This window comes from Emydura macquarii, unplaced genomic scaffold, assembly GCF_026122565.2.
Source record: "Emydura macquarii macquarii isolate MOO-44397 ecotype Brisbane River unplaced genomic scaffold, CSIRO-AGI_Emac_v2 contig_1390, whole genome shotgun sequence".
NCBI classification, from domain to species: Eukaryota; Metazoa; Chordata; order Testudines; family Chelidae; genus Emydura; species Emydura macquarii.
Genome location: NW_027131527.1, coordinates 6939051 through 6955192, shown reverse-complemented (window position 1 = coordinate 6955192; position 16142 = coordinate 6939051). Strand labels below are relative to the sequence as shown.

General features: G+C 38.2%; 1 protein-coding gene across 7 annotated transcripts in view; it reads left to right on the top strand.

Moving 5' to 3' along the window:
- ANK3 (ankyrin 3) overlaps window positions 1-16142 on the top strand; it is a 399852-nt gene that overhangs the window by 339081 nt on the left and 44629 nt on the right. For 5 of the 7 annotated variants that reach the window (XM_067552555.1, XM_067552556.1, XM_067552554.1 and 2 more), the window contains 6 exons: window positions 6616-6827; window positions 8530-8737; window positions 9396-9492; window positions 12478-12706; window positions 13483-13608; window positions 14628-14750. In XM_067552555.1, coding sequence (XP_067408656.1) covers window positions 6616-6827; window positions 8530-8737; window positions 9396-9492; window positions 12478-12706; window positions 13483-13608; window positions 14628-14750 — 995 coding nt within the window. Of the gene's footprint in view, window positions 1-6615; window positions 6828-8529; window positions 8738-9395; window positions 9493-12477; window positions 12707-13482; window positions 13609-14627; window positions 14751-15223; window positions 15251-16142 lie in introns of all 7 variants that reach the window. The other 2 variants (XM_067552551.1, XM_067552553.1) reach the window with 1 other exon arrangement.

Sequence of the window (16142 nt, the reverse complement as noted above, 5' to 3'; positions counted from 1 at the left end):
GGAAAGGCTTTCAACACATTTTTTTTCTTACACCTCAGTTGTGAATATATTTATAAGACACCAAAAACATGAGCTTTGCTGACCCTTTCAGACATTGCTAATGCCATTTTATCCAACTGTGATAGAGATTGGATGTTAAACAGTAATCTCAATTTTCCCATAGGAGGAAGCTTCTTAGATAATTTTCAAGTATTTCCTGGGGCATAGTAAGGTTTTTAACTAAGCTTTTCATATGATCAAAAATGTCATACATCTTTTGCTGTTATTCCGCTGCTACAGCTTGTCATATCTGTACATGAATGATGTGTATCCCATGATTTTGGATATGATTTTTGTCTTGAAAGTTTTTATAAAAAGTCACAATCTGGTTGAACACATTTGTAGTTAGGGGAAAGCTTAAAGCAAATGAGTAGCAAATGATCAGATTGTGGAGGGCAGCTATAAATGTAACCTGAATGAAGACTCTGCTTTAGTAAAGGTTTTTCTTTGTTGAGCAGGTGAACTTGAGTAAAAAATAAACCAGCAAATAGAGAGAAAAACGTGACAGTGTTGTGGCTGGTTTCCTGGATGTTTGGGATGTAAGGGAGATGAGTATCTTGCCTGGTTTCCTGGACACTGGGGATGAGGAATAGCCAAATGAGTTTGTGCTGTGAAAGCACGTGCAAATGAACAGCAGAAAAGAACCATGTGTGATGCAGATAATTTCTGTGACTGTTACATTTATTTTAAAACAATCAGACTTTATGAGGCACTATGGTAGATGCCCTGCAGATACTGATCTTTCATAAGCTCTTCCATAAAGTGGTACAAAAGTGATGTTTTAATTTATACGAGCATTTATTAGTTCATTAAAAAACATATCTCCGAATTAGAGCTGTGTTTGAAACAAAGTCCTGAATCTCAACACCTCTGCCCTTGGAGAATGTTTGGATCCAGATGTGAACTCTGAGGCTTGAGCCCATTTCTAATTAAAATAAAAAGTAAATGATAAAGAAATTAGTGTCAATAAAGTGATCTGTCACTTCCAGAAGCTCAGTTTATCTTTGTAAGGAAACTTTGCTTTACAATCATCTTAAAAGACTCTGTGGAATTGTCCATGATTCTTTTGATCATGTAACTGGATAGTGTGTGTGTCCCCATTCACTAGCTCCTTCCAACCTGTGTAATAAAGAGTGAAAGGTCACATTATATACCTAACTCTAGATATACTGTCTTTTTCAAAGATGCGGTCTATTTATCTCTTTTTGCTGTTAATCTAGTCAGGATTGATAGAAATCTTCCATCATTCTCTCTCCATTGCTAATGCTGTGAATGGAAAGGTGCTCAATTATTTACTGGAAACAGCACCATCTACTGGAGAACATAGCTATAAGGCTCAAAATAATTTAGACCCAGTGGATAATACTTGATGTTAAACATATCCTTGAATAGTAATCAGCACATTGCTTTTGGTTTCGTGGATAGTCAAAAAACCAACCAAACAAACAAAAAAACACGCAAATGAGTCAGATTTCATTTTTGTGCCATAAGTGTTAACGTCTCTTAATTTCTCTGCTTAAATTAGTTGTGATAGCAAAGATAGTAACTGCTAAATTTTCAGCAGGGCTGGTTTTTTGCAGGTGCAATTTGTACCCATATTTGTTGCATTTACAAAACATGTGGGTGACTTTTTGTGTCTGTAAACAAATTATGGGCACAACTAGTCGCTTTTGGGTAGCTGATTAACTGTGCATTTGCAAATCAGATATGAGCCAAACAAATGCTAATGTTTGTGCCTACAATGTAATTGCAGATTTAAATTGTAGTTTGAGAAGGGAAGCTGGTTTGTTTGTTCGATGAAGGTGTGAACCCTGTTCTTTACCTGAGGTTTAAAATAGCACCATGGTCATATTGCATTGGTTTTTCCATTGCTTCCTGGAAATCAAATGAAAACATCTAAATATAATACAGTTTTTATACATAGAGATGTCAAACTCTTGTTGTGCATGATAGTGAAAGGCATGCTGCATATGTGTAAACAACAAAACCATAACAGAACGTTGCTTTTCAAGATGATACTTCCCAGTTACCTGTATTACTTTGAGTGGCTCACAACCTTTAAATGATTTAAATTGGCAGAGGTGGTCAGTATTTTCTCTTTGACGCCCCCTTATTTCCACCCTGATGGCTTTTGCCATAACCTACACATGTACTAGTACTCTATATTGGACAAATAGAGATGCAAAACCTGAAAGCTTTATGAATTTATGAATGGGTATTTGCTTTTCCCACGGCAGTAAAAACCCCTGTAAGGCATGACATTGGGCAATGGGAAGGAAATCAGGTACTGGAACACACAAAAACCTTGACGCTCAGGATAGTAACCATTATTAGGGTGATGATTTCTTTCCTCTGATCCTAATTTTAGTTAGAGGAAACTCACATTTTATAATCTCATGTAAACATAAATAAAGGAGTTAGACTGAGGATTAATTTGATCCACGATATCTTGATGCTGTTATTCACAATTGCAAAACCAGATATGGTCTCCCTCCTTGACTCTGAGTCAGTTAATCTGAGCTTCTGTTCTACCTTGGAGAGGTGATTTGGGTCTCTCCTGTCACATCCCATAATTACAATGGCAGCCCTGATTCTGGGAGGGATTTTCCCATTCCTCTCCTTTTTTTCCGCCTCTACATTTCCCTGTCTTGTTTCTCAGTTCCATCATCCTCTCCCCTTTTTACTTTTGGCTATTGCCATCCACTTTCCCTGTAGTTTCCTTTTTCTTATCTCTTCTTTTTCTCCCTTCTTCCTTTCCTCATACTTGGCCCTTTCTTCCTTGCTAAGATTTTTTTTTTTAAACTAAAACATTTAGTACTTAGGGCAGCCCCTTAAGCACAGTGAAAGCAAGATCTTGCTTGGGGTCTCGCATTCCAAAAATGCTCTGTAGACTGGGCCTATCTCCTTCACTTGCTCTGGGACCAGACAGGGAGGAAGCTCCCCACTTCCCTCTGCAGCAGGAGTGGTGACAACCATTTGACTGATCCTCCCCTCAAATAGCTTGCAGCCCAGAAGGCTTGTGCTATTAATAACCTTCTAATACTGTAGGAATGCTACTAATGCTTCATCAGTGCCACTGTGGCCAATACTGATCCCCAATTCTTCCCTCTCCCCCGACACATCCTCCACCCCCCCACACACACCCTCCCTTGCTCTTTCTCTCGCTCCCTCCCTCCCTCGGTGCATTTAGGCAAACACTGATCACAGGGAAAACTGCATTACCAGATAGAGCACTCTGGTGGACAAGTGCAATGCTGCCATGTCATAATGGGAGAAGAGCGATAAGAAACTGCTCTGAAAAAAAAATTGCTTTACAGGCTCTGTCCTTTGCATAAGCTAATTCTGGGTATGTACACACTGACGGCGGCAAATTTGCCGCTGTCAGATCGATCTATTGATCATCAGTTAAGCAGAAGTGAAGACCCGCTCAATAGAGCCGGAAGTCAATTCAATTAAAACACCTCCTCAAAAGGCGTAGCGCTGCATCAACGGGAATGCATTTCCCGTCACCGCTGTATGGTGGAGACAGTGCATTAAAGGGAAGTTACGAAGTCGACGGGAGTAACGCAAGCTAATCTGCGTAGCTTGTGTAACTCCCATTGACTGGCGCTGAATTTCCGGGTAAGTGTAGACTAGGTCAATGACTGTGATGAGGAAACAGAGGTTGACCTAGTTTTCAGTGCTGATGACCTACCATAGAACCTTTCTGTGTAGAAAAGCAGATATTGTAACGGCAAAGAAGTTTGTCAGCAGAGAAATGATGGAAACAGGTCACTTATGTTTGGACCAGGCTTATGATTCAGAGATCAAATGGAGAATATTTGAAGTGGAAGTATCAAAATGTGTCTCTGAGTCAACATTAGCTGTTCCTATCTGCTTGTCCCAGAACAAGGCAGACAGATAACTGCAATAAATATGTACTGTATATTTAGAAACCTTGCACATAAGAAGGTACACAGATATACTCACACCTGCATTTTAAGGAAGATTGACAGCAATAGGAGGTACTTAGGTCTATTGGTTAATGCAAAAGTTTGGGAGTCAAGGGCTCCTGGATTCTATTCCTGCGTCTACCACTGCCTTGCTGTGTGACTGAAGGAAAATTACTTAACCCCTCCATGCTTCGCTGTCCCCTTCTGTAAAATGGGGCTATTACACTCCATTTTAGTAAAATGTTTTGAGATCTTTGAATGAAGGGTATTAAATAAGTGCAAAGTGCCATTGATTAAGGAAAATAGTACTGTTTCTCTATGTATAGCGCTGATGTGATGATGATCTTAACATACAAAATTCACGACTTAGGTGTGTTTAAGAAGTGTGACCTCTCCAAGAACTAAATTTCCCTGCATCATTAGATCTCTTTTGTCAGCCCTACATTTTTATGGGATCAGTTTATGGGAGTCAAAGAAGTGCCTTAGAGTTGATCTCTTTCCACCCCTTTTTCGTTTTTGCCAGTGGCAGCATCATGGGTAGACTTCCTGTGTATTATCCAAAGCTATAATCCTCCCCACTTGTGCTTCAGCTTCTCTGCAAGATTTGATTGCCACTCTGCTATACCAATCTTCAAATCTTCTGATGCCTGGAGGCAGGAATTCCTGGCAACCTCAAAGGATTTTAAAATATATTTGCAGAAAACATCAACTTTACTATTTCAGCATATTTAAATTCTCCTTCTTCTGTTTTGGTCCCGTTTTTGGCACTGAGTTTAATTTCTTAGAATGAGAGGTTTTCTGTACGGGAAAGTGTATATGATTAACAAGAACAAACTGCCAATTGTGAACTTGAAGACCTGGCTTGTCTCCCCTCCCTGCTCAAGCCATTATTCCCAGAGGTTGCAGGCAGAAAGCCTGTTTTGTTAGAGGACTCCAAATATCATCTCTGAGTCAGCATTCATGGAAGCTGGCACAGTGACAAGAAAAGCTATCCTTACCTGTTAGCCTTGTATACTCTAGAGCAGTGCACAGTGTAGTTTATACAGATTGTCACATAAACCTTTGAAAAGGAAAAACATCATTTTTACTATTTAGATTTTAATTATTCTTCAAATTGTAATCTCTCTTAAAAGTGCAAAAAAGGCATTTATCTCCTTATAAATTACCCTATAAATTAAAGGCTCCTCCCAGTGGTGGAAAGCTTAAACCTGCCATTGGTTCAGGACTGAATAATTTCTGTCCTGCTATTCAGCCTAAAGTAATTTTTAGTGGAAATTCCACATTTGGGGGAAAGAAAGAAATACTGCATGTGTTTTGGTTGGGTTTTTTTTTTTTTTTTTTTTGCATTTTCTTTTGAAATGTAACAACTGTTGGAATACTAGAATAAATCCCAGTGGTGATTGATTAGTGGGCTGCATGCAGGTAACATGGTAAAAGATGTGTGATATATACATGACTCTGCAATTTACCAGAGATTTCATCAGCACACATGATAGGTATTATAGGTCAGATCCTTTTCCTTCTGAGGCTGCTTTGCAGTACTCTTTCAATACAAAGCAGCCTTAAAATTGACCAAAGTGACCAGTAAGTGATTCTTCTGATTCTTTTCCCAGCATAAGAGCATGTTGGGAGCCTGGCCAGAGAGTGCCCAGAAACACACATCTTGCAGCATCTATGTAGACAATGTGATTTAAATTGCACTTATGTCTGAGTTCATAAGTTTACTATTCATTTGTTCGACGGCCAATGCAGGAGCCCTGTTCCTTCCCCTCCTCCTCCCCACATTATGTTAAAATGTGTGAATCTTGGATTTGGGTTAAGTTGGGACTAGTTTTAGTTTGCCAGTCAGCCCGTTGCACTGCAAAGTCTCTTCATGAGTTGATAAAGTTCCTCATCATGTCACTGGAGGCACTGAGACTGGCAATCAGTGCAGAGTGACTTCAGTACCTATGTGGATGACAAGTGTTATAATCAGCTCAGGATTTCATGGCTGCTATGACAACCCTGAGACTATCCTGGGTTACTGGGTTACTGTCTCAAGTCACATAGCTAGTCACACTCTAGATCTATGTTTGGGCAGGAATTGGAAGTTAGACAAGTGGAAATTAGGCCAGTGTTATGGACTGACCATTACTTTCCACATTTTTGAGGTTGGGACACATGTATGCTGTCAGGGCAAGGGGTGTGTTTTGATGGCCTGGTCTAAAAAACTCTGAGCATTCTCTTACCTGAGTGACAACTAAAAAGGAGTTCGGTGATCTCATCATGGTCCCTGGTGCACACTTATTCACATCACTATATAAACTGATAGTCTCTGCTGAAGAGAAATAAAAAACTGGAGTGGCAAATGTGTCATACGTTAATAGTTAGCACTGGCAGAGCTCTGTGGAGAAGTTTGCATTGTCACTGAATGTATCCAGTGCTATTAATTCCCTCCTTGTCAGGAACATCAAATTTACATAAATGTTAAAGTTTACACAAATGTTTTGTTCTTGTATTTAAACAAAGTGTTCTTGGACATTTGAGTCGGGCATAGAATCCAGCTTTTTCACAGTACAGAATAAAGTTGTGCACTTGTAAATATAGATGTACAGTATTTGCAGATAGATTATACGTGACTATTTTAATGTATTTTTCCCCATAGAGCTGGATAGTATTGAGGAACTAGAGAAGAAGCGTATCTGCAGAATCATCACAAAGGATTTTCCTCAGTACTTTGCAGTGGTTTCACGAATTAAGCAGGAAAGCAACCACATTGGCCCTGAGGGAGGTGTTCTGAGCAGTACAACTGTGCCTCATGTCCAAGCATCCTTCCCAGAGGGTGCTCTCACCAAAAGAATTCGAGTGGGCCTCCAGGTAATAAATCCCACTAGCAATAGTCATTTTAATATGCAGAATCTAGAGCTGCAGTTGTTAATCTGTGGGGTGCAAATCAAAAGCGAGTCACAGGGTATGTCTGGTAGATCACACCACTGACTAGGACCTGGTTAAGCCTATGGTCACTAGGACAGAGCATGAGCCCACGCATAGGGCTCCTGCACGCCACCTCCTACTGGGGTTGGAGCTGCTCCCTGGCTTGTGTCTATCTCGCCACTTAGTCTGAGAGCTGCTCAGCACTGTGGAAAAGGAAATGGCTTCTATGTTCTGTTGATCTATCTTCATAGCACCAGCCTCCCACCCCCACCCCAGCAGCACCAGCATCCATCCTTTCTGCCCCTACTCCTTCGTTTGTTAATACAGCTACATGTACATGTATACATCTAGGAACAAAGAATGTAGGCCATACTTACACGATGAGAGACTCTATCCTGAAAGCAATGACTCTGAAAAAGATTTGGGGGTGTTGGTGAAAAATCACTGAACATGAGCTTTCACTGCAATGCTGTGGTCAAAAGAGCTAATGTGATCCTTGGATGCATAAACGAGAATCTCAAGTAGGAGGAGAGATGTTATTTTACCTCTATATTGGACACTGGTGCAACCACTGCTGAAATACTGTGTCCAGTTCTGATGTCCACACTTCAAGAAGGATGTTGATAAATTGGAGAGGGTTCAGAGAAGAGCCACGAGAATGATTGAGAGATTAGAAAACATGTTTTATAGTGATAGACTCAAGGAGCTCAGTCTGTTTAGCTGAACAAAGAGAAGATTAAGGGGTGACTTGATCACAGTCTAATAAGTATCTACATGGGGAACAAATATTTGATAATAGGCTTTTCAGTCTAACAGAGAAAGGTATAACATGATCGAATGGCTGGAAGTTGAAGCTAGACAAAATCAGACTGGAAATAAGGCATAAATTTGTAACAGTGCATGTAATTAACTATTGGAACAGTTTACCCAGGATTGTGGTGGATTCTCCATCACTGACAAATCAGGAGTGGATGTTTTTCTAAAAGATACGCTCTAGGAATCATTTTGGTAAGTTCTATGGCCTCTGTTATACAGGATGTCAGACTAGGTGATCACGATGTTCCCTTCTGGCCTCAGAATCTATTAACTACAAAATTAATACATTATTTTCCAGTTGATTTGGTGGGTTCATTCAATAGGAGCTTAGTTTTAGATTGCTTTGCTTGGAACTTCTACTGGGTGAAACATTTTAATCATAGTCTTTGCAGATCACCGTGTAGTGCAGTTGGGTAATGGAACAATCAGAGCAGTGTTGTCTACTGAGAAACTTCTGGAAAAAGGAATGATACAGTTTGATTCATAAAAGCATCTAAAATGTCTGTTTCAAAACTTATCCAACCTTCATTGTTCTAGAAATTAGACTTGAAATTGAATAAAAACATTTTTCTCATGAGATTTCTGCTACTTTTTAGTTTGAACTATAGATCAGAAGTACTAAAAGAATTGTGTTGCTTTTCTCACTGTAATGTGGTGCACTAATGATCACTGTGTAGAGAGAGTCCCTGGAAAGAGACATTTTAAGATAGCCAAGGAAGATGTAAAATAGGACAAGCAAAAAAGTATTGAGTTCTCATTTTGAAATGATTCTGCTTGTCTAAAATAGATTTGTATCTCAAGATATGAAATTCTTTCTCTACGTTGACAGGCTCAACCAGTTCTAGATGAGATTGTCAAAAAAATCCTTGGAAACAAAGCAACTTTCAGCCCCATTGTCACTGTGGAACCAAGAAGAAGAAAATTTCATAAACCTATAACTATGACAATTCCTGTGCCACCTCCATCAGGAGAAGGTGTAACCAATGGATACAAAGGAGACACCACACCTAGCCTTCGACTTTTATGTAGCATTACAGGTTAGGAAAGAATCTGCTCTTCAAAGGTTACTTTAACAGTAATGCATCCACATTAATTTGTTATGCATTTTAAATGTAGCTTTCTAGTGAGGAAAGCCACTGATAGTTCTAAATATTGGAACCAGTAGGGTTAAAATTAGTATTCAAGGGCCTGATGCAAAAGCCCATAGAAGTGATTGGAAAGACTGCCATTGATTCAGTGTGCCTTGACTTTGGCCCTATCTCATTATCCATGTTAGAGGAGACTTTACAGCAAAAAAACATTTTATAACATTTTAATAAGTGCTCAGTATGAAGAGTCTTTCCATTGATGGCTGCTTACATATAGATAAAAATCAAATATGAATGCAGTCCTGATTCTATTGATTGCAGTGGGAGTCTAGCCACTGAATTTAGTGGGGCCAGGATATTACCCGGTATGTGTATCTCACTACATTAGAATCACTTTCTGATATGTTTGTACTTTATTACTATTCAGCTATATAGGAGCAAAAGTAATTAGATGCTTCTGTTTACGTGTGAAGAAAAAGAAGTCATTGTAGATGTGTTCTTTTGCAATCTGTTAAAAAACAAAACAAAAAACCTTTGAAGATTCATGGTCCATGTTTGGTTTTTGAAATAAATTTGTGAATTATTTACCTGTGCCTTATTTTCACAGGAGGGACTTCACCTGCTCAATGGGAGGATATCACAGGAACCACTCCACTGACGTTTATAAATGACTGTGTTTCTTTCACAACCAACGTTTCAGCCAGGTATGATAATGCAAAACTCCAAACAGACCCAATTATATGTTTCCTTAAATAGGAAAAATAGGGGGGGTTTTCCCGCCAGCTTTCCATGATTCTTAAATAAGGTTTATAAGGAAATAATAGACTAGATCCTTAACTGGTGAAAATTGGAATATCTCTATTGACTGTATTGATTTACAGCAGCTGATAATTTGGCCCAATGACTTGATTTTAATAGCAAAAATAGCTTAGTATTACTGCCTTTTATTAGTAGTTCATATGCTTAGTAAACTGTTGGAGCTATGTACATAATTTTTTTTGAAGTTGTTTTGATAGGACATTAATGTTGCACAGCTAAGCATTCCATATTTAGGAAATGCCATGGTTCAGACTGCACATGAAACCTTAGCTCTTCTTCTTTGTACGCATTATGAGACAGTCTTTAATGACAGTTTCACATACTGTTTTTCTAAAATTGCAACACAATACCACATGGGCTTTTCCTATAACACTTACAAAGTACATAGCTGCTCTTCCAAACACTCCTTCAGACCATTTATCATTATGCTGCTATGTTTAGCTACATAGTTTGGAAAACTTTGGCCAAAAGGTAAGTGGTTTTGAAGTTACAAGCAAGTGAACTCAGGAGAACTGGAAACAGTTATGCATCCTCATTATAGCAGTGCTGCCACTCTTGTTATAATAAATAATGTTTCTGCACAGCCTTTCTTTCTCTCTGGGACAGCACGAATTATACCCTGGGAAATTTCCCCCCCAAACCATCTAAGAGTATCTGTCAGGAAAGGAAAAAAAATCCCTCTTTTCTCTGTGCTGGTCTTGAACATTTACATAACACAAGTTCCCAAGCCACTGAGCTGCCCTAAACATTTGGATGTCGGCAAACAGCAAATACAAACTAAAGGCTGCAAACCAAGTTTATATACAGTTGTTTGGTTTGAGGGGTCACTATCTAAATAATAAACTTTTTGTGCTTTGTAAGGATTCTTCTGTCCCCGTAAAGTCCCTCAGCAGACAGATTACCTGTCTCTCCTCCATTAGAGGAAGCTAGTCTTTTTATTATATGCCGCTGATTAGGTCATGAGGCTTATTTGTCCTGATGAATTCAAGTTCAGTAAAGAATCTAGCTGTTTTTGCTCAGCTTCTTAGAGTTGAGGAACTCTTACCCACCCCCAGGGAAAACACCAGACCTAGTCAGACTCTGGGGTTTTGGAATTTAATCCTTAATTTTACAATTTCTCTGGGAATAATTGTTGGATCCATAGGCCTCCAATAGCCTAAACATGCCCGTCCCCCCCAGTTTAGGTGCACGAGCTTCCTCCACTGGGAAAACTGCAGAACGGTGAGTTTTGAGAGCCAAAACCCTTTGGGAAAACACTTTGTGACCGGTCCACCTTATTACAGTCACTTTAAAATCATTATATTCCTTGGTAGAACACAGATACAGCCAGAGGTGCCTTATAGCGAGCATTGATCTCAGTTAGAAGGAAAAAGTAAATTGCATTTTGAGCCATAACCACAATTAATATAGTGGCAAATCCTTCCCCAGCCCACACTCTTCTGCAGTTGTGTACAGCCTTGCTTGCACAGAACTGGTGGAATTCCTCTGCACACTGCAGAACCCCGGGCTCTAGGGACTCCTTTAGTCTTAATGCAAAGAGTTGGGACTAGAGAGGTATGTGGCCGTGGCTAATGGATCTTATGGTTAGGAGACTTATCCCATAGTTACACTTTCCTTATTGTGATGTACAGTCAGAAATGCTAACGGTAGCATTTTATGCTGTGGCTTCATCAATAAGTAGTCAAAAATACCAAAAATTTTTTTGTGGGGAAATTTAATTTATTTTCATGTGCATAAATATTGTCATTTCAATTTAAAAAACTGATTTTTTTTCTGTACTTAACAAATGTTTACAGGAAAAAATATTCAGATACCATTTTCAGTAATAAATGAATTATGATTTTGGAATAATTTTGTTTCTAGTTGTCATTAAAAATGAATTTTTCCACAAAAATTTTCATTGCTGACAAAAAGCCATTTTTGGAAAAATTACTTTTTTATGAAAAAATTTCAACCGCCCCTACTCCTAAGCTCTGTAAGGAACATGCATCCTAGTAAAGAGGAGATACTATGTATGATGAAGTGTTTATTTTATTTTGGAGTGAAACACATTTTCACAGCTTTACAAATAAAGAGAATTGCTGAAAGAAATGGAGCTAGTCAGCCAGAGATTTAAATCATGGCAAAGAGTTGGATAAATTACAAATTAATTATTTAATAACTTATGGATGTACTAATTGTCACCATGTTCCTAAATTTAATCAGAGAAGGAGACAATATAATATCTGTCCTGTAGGAAGGCCTCCTTTCTTGCATGTGCAATTTATGAAACATGGGTTTTCTGTACTGCAGACACTATGGATTTGACTATACATTATTCAGTATGGCTTCCCATCTCACTGTGTGTGGGGCTGATAGTTTATTTTAATGAAGATTTCAGATACGGGTACTGGTGGATCACACAGGAATATAATGCTAGATACAATTTAGATGGCACTTAGCCACAAAAATCACACCATCTACCCAGGTTTGGTTGGAAGAGTACTCAGAATGAGCAGACACAGGAGACACAGACATAGAAAGGGTCGCCCAAAGATGCAGACTCCATGATCCCAGAAAACCTCACTTTCAGTCATCTAAAGCATCAGTGAAACTGTAAGGAAAGCTCTTCCTTTGCCAATGGTAAATTTGCAGAAACTGCATTCATCCAGAATGGCTTGGGAATCATGGAAGCCAACGAGAACAAGGATTTCTCTTTGCCTCCCTTGAAAAATAACCTCCATTCTGCCCCATCACTGTTAGCAAAGACCACACTTGTTCTTTGCTGATGCAACAGAGTTTCTTCTTAAAGTTTTGGCCAGTGTTTTTGTGAAACAAACTCCTGTTGTGTGAAGACATGTTGATTTAGTGTTTTCTCTTTTCTGTTTCAGATTTTGGCTTGCAGACTGCCATCAGGTACTAGAAACTGTCGGCCTGGCCACACAACTTTATAGGGAATTAATATGTGTTCCTTATATGGCGAAGTTTGTGATATTTGCCAAAATGAATGACCCTGTGGAATCTAATTTGCGTTGCTTCTGCATGACTGATGATAAAGTGGACAAAACTTTGGAGCAACAAGAGAATTTTGAAGAAGTTGCAAGAAGCAAAGATATTGAGGTATATTTCGTATTAACAACAGCTCAGATCATTTCCTTCCTCCATGGGTGAAGAGAGTGTATGCTGTGGTTCCACTCTAGAAAAGCAGGCAGGGTGCCAGGATCTCACAAAAGAGGTCCACAACCACTTTAAGCCAGCTACGTGAAGGTTTGCAATGAGGCCGTGTGAAGAAACTCTTTGGAAGTGTGCTAAGCAGGATAAAGGGACAGGACATGAGAAACCATCTTTACATGGGTCCTCCAGTCCTTCTGCTTGTTGGGAGTGGGGAGGTAATGCAAAGGACTCTGGAGTAGCTGCTTTAGAATAGTGGCACTCATTCTTCACAACTTGGTGGATTAGAAGTCCTCCCTCCTTACCCACATAGAGATCTCCAGCACTCAGTTAAGTTACTCAGACTGGTCTATTTGGGATTTTTAAGACAAAAGTCATTTCTTGTGAAAAATCATGTAGTGTACTGTACATTTTTTCCCCTCAGAGAATCCTATGCTGTAGCTAATTAAAAAGATCTATGGAATTGGAGCTATATTTTTAAGTAACTTTAGCAATTAGAATTTTTTAAAATAGTTTTAATTAATCAGCCGCACTTATAATGTTTTATATACATACCACAGTTCTGTTGAATTAGATCAGTGTTACACGTGTTTTAAGTTGATGCATTCCTACCTAAATGATGATTTATGATGTTGGAAGAAATGGTGGTATATGTTTGTGCATGTATCATATACCATTAGAATAGATTTTACTCACTTTCAATTTCTGTCTTGTTGCTTTGATAGGTTCTGGAAGGAAAACCCATTTACGTTGATTGCTATGGAAATCTGGCCCCTTTGACGAAAGGAGGACAACAGCTTGTTTTTAATTTTTATGCTTTCAAGGAAAATAGACTGCCATTCTCTATCAAGGTAAAAATAAACCCCACAGAATACTTACGTTGAGAAAATGTTTTCCTCATACAATAATATTGGTTCTGTCTATTATGAATAGTCTGCTCCTGAGAAGTAAGTAAGTATTATTATAATTTAACAGGTAGGTAATTTGGAACAGAGTTTATAAGTGATTTGCATGAAGCCATAGAAGGAATCTCTGTCAGAGCTGGGATCAGAATGCATGCTATTCTGATTCGCAGTCCTTTGCCAAAACCATGCCTCAAACTAACCTTTTTTATTATGCCCTCTAGCTGCACAGTACATAGTTTCAAGGAGTAGATCACATACTCCAGTGACTGGAGTGATGCAATACGTGACTGATTTTCAGCCCTAACCTCTTGTTTTTTTTACATGTGCAATTAATAGTGCCCCCAAAATATGAGTGCACATACACATTATGCATATGTAAACATCCATTTCTGCAAACTAACTCAGCTCAGCTCCCTCAATTTGTGGGTGCAAATGAAAGTCATGGCTACTTTTGTGAGTGCAAGTCATTGCATATACAAAAGTGGGCAGAGAGAAATGCAGATGGATTGAAAACTTCACTCAATTTGCCTACAGCAGTATTATCTCCTGGAGTGATGGCACTTAGTATGCCTTGCACGGGTGTTGGAAACAGTTTACAGTTGAACAACAACATGGGACTGGCCCATAGTCTAGTTGTAGTTACAACTTTTTTCCCCCATGAACAAGCTGCAAGTTGAGTCTTGTCTCAGTTCCTTTGGTCTTCAGTTGGTGTGGTTACTAGATAGCTTCTGGTGGAAGGGAAAACCTTCCATTACTTTGCAACAGCTTTTTCTAGCTTTCTAAATTGGTTCTGATTGGCTCCAATAGGAGCCACATTCAACACTCCTTTTGAGCGAAGAGGTCACCTCAGGGACTTTGATTTCTCACATGTTCTTTGTGGGGGAAATGGACCATGCTAAATGTAATGCAAAAACACACGTTTCAAACAATTATAAGTCAAACTACTGTATGATAAATTTTTCTAGATTAGAGACACCAGCCAAGAGCCTTGTGGTCGTTTATCATTTTTGAAAGAACCAAAGACTACAAAAGGACTGCCACAAACAGCTGTTTGCAACTTAAATATTACTCTGCCAGCACACAAAAAGGTATTTCTGCCAGAGCTTTTTGTTTTGTTTTTTGTTTTGTTTTGTTTCATTTTAGTTTAAATTTTTTGCTAGTAATAAAGAAACCCTGTGAAATGCTAGTAACAGGAATGCTTTGTAATATGATTAAGGCTGTTTATAAATTTGTTTTATTAGTTTTCTGTATGTAGAAAGCTTTTAAAGTCTCTTGTTATTGTGGTGTCAAGTTCCTATTATTTTTATGATTGGGTCCTCTGTTTACAGCTCATGCTTCAGCTTACAGTTCATAGATTTTATGCATTCAGTAATGTCATGTGTTGATTTGCACTGGATGTAAGATTTCTTTTTCTTTTATGTTGACATTTTGGGTTTGATTTGGCTTATAAATCAGCTTGCATTTTGTGCTCCCGACTTGGTCCTTTTCATATCCTGATATTCTTTTCCCTGCTGTCCATTATAATATTCCTTGTCTCTGCAATGCATCTTGGAACCAAAAGGAAACAGAGTCAGATCAAGATGATGAGGTAATATAAATACTGTCTTCTGTTTTTATTTTCTTAAGAATTAGTGCAGAAAGATAAATATGTTCTAGAAAAGCGTTGCAGTATCTTTTAACTATTGCAGTGAATATTAACAACATATACTAGACATGTTCTGTTGTCAAGAAATAAAAGTGCAGACGTGATGAAATAAGATTATATGTTATAAATTTAAACACAATATATGATAATATTCTGAACTTCAGCTCACTTTATGCTTCAAATGTAAATTATGTAATTTATAACATACAAGCTAAATTCATCCTTCACAGAACTGAAGTCAGTGGAGTTACATACACCAGGGATGAATTAGGCCTCTTATGTTAATAAACGTTCAGTGTTTCCCTAACCTGTATTTCTGTACTCCCTTTAAACATTGGCTTCTTGTATTTTTATTCCTGAGAATAACCCCTATCTTTTGAAAAAGCAAAATAGCCAGGAGTAATTTCTAAGTATTTTAGTGTATCTATTTTTAAATAAGTTCCAGATCTCCACAGCTTAAAAATCCACACATTGTCACAATTTTTAACAGAAAATATCTGTCTTTAGTAATCTTAATTAAGTTGTCTCAGATCAAGAGATGAAACTTATTTTATGCGGTAAGGGAAACTGAACTTTAAAACACTAGAAATAGAAAAACCTAATATGGAAACATCAGATACATATCCATTTTACCTAGCAAAAGAGTTCCTTCTGTATAACCTTCTGTTTCCAACTGCTAATAAATAGCATTAGCCACCTGCTGACTAAAATCAAATAAGAGTCCAATACATTTAAAAAAGATAACCATGTCATTTGGTTTTCATATGACTTGTGCCTGGTGAGTTATTTTATAGGCATATCAATAGTTTTCTTTCCAAATAAATATTTTGGAGAC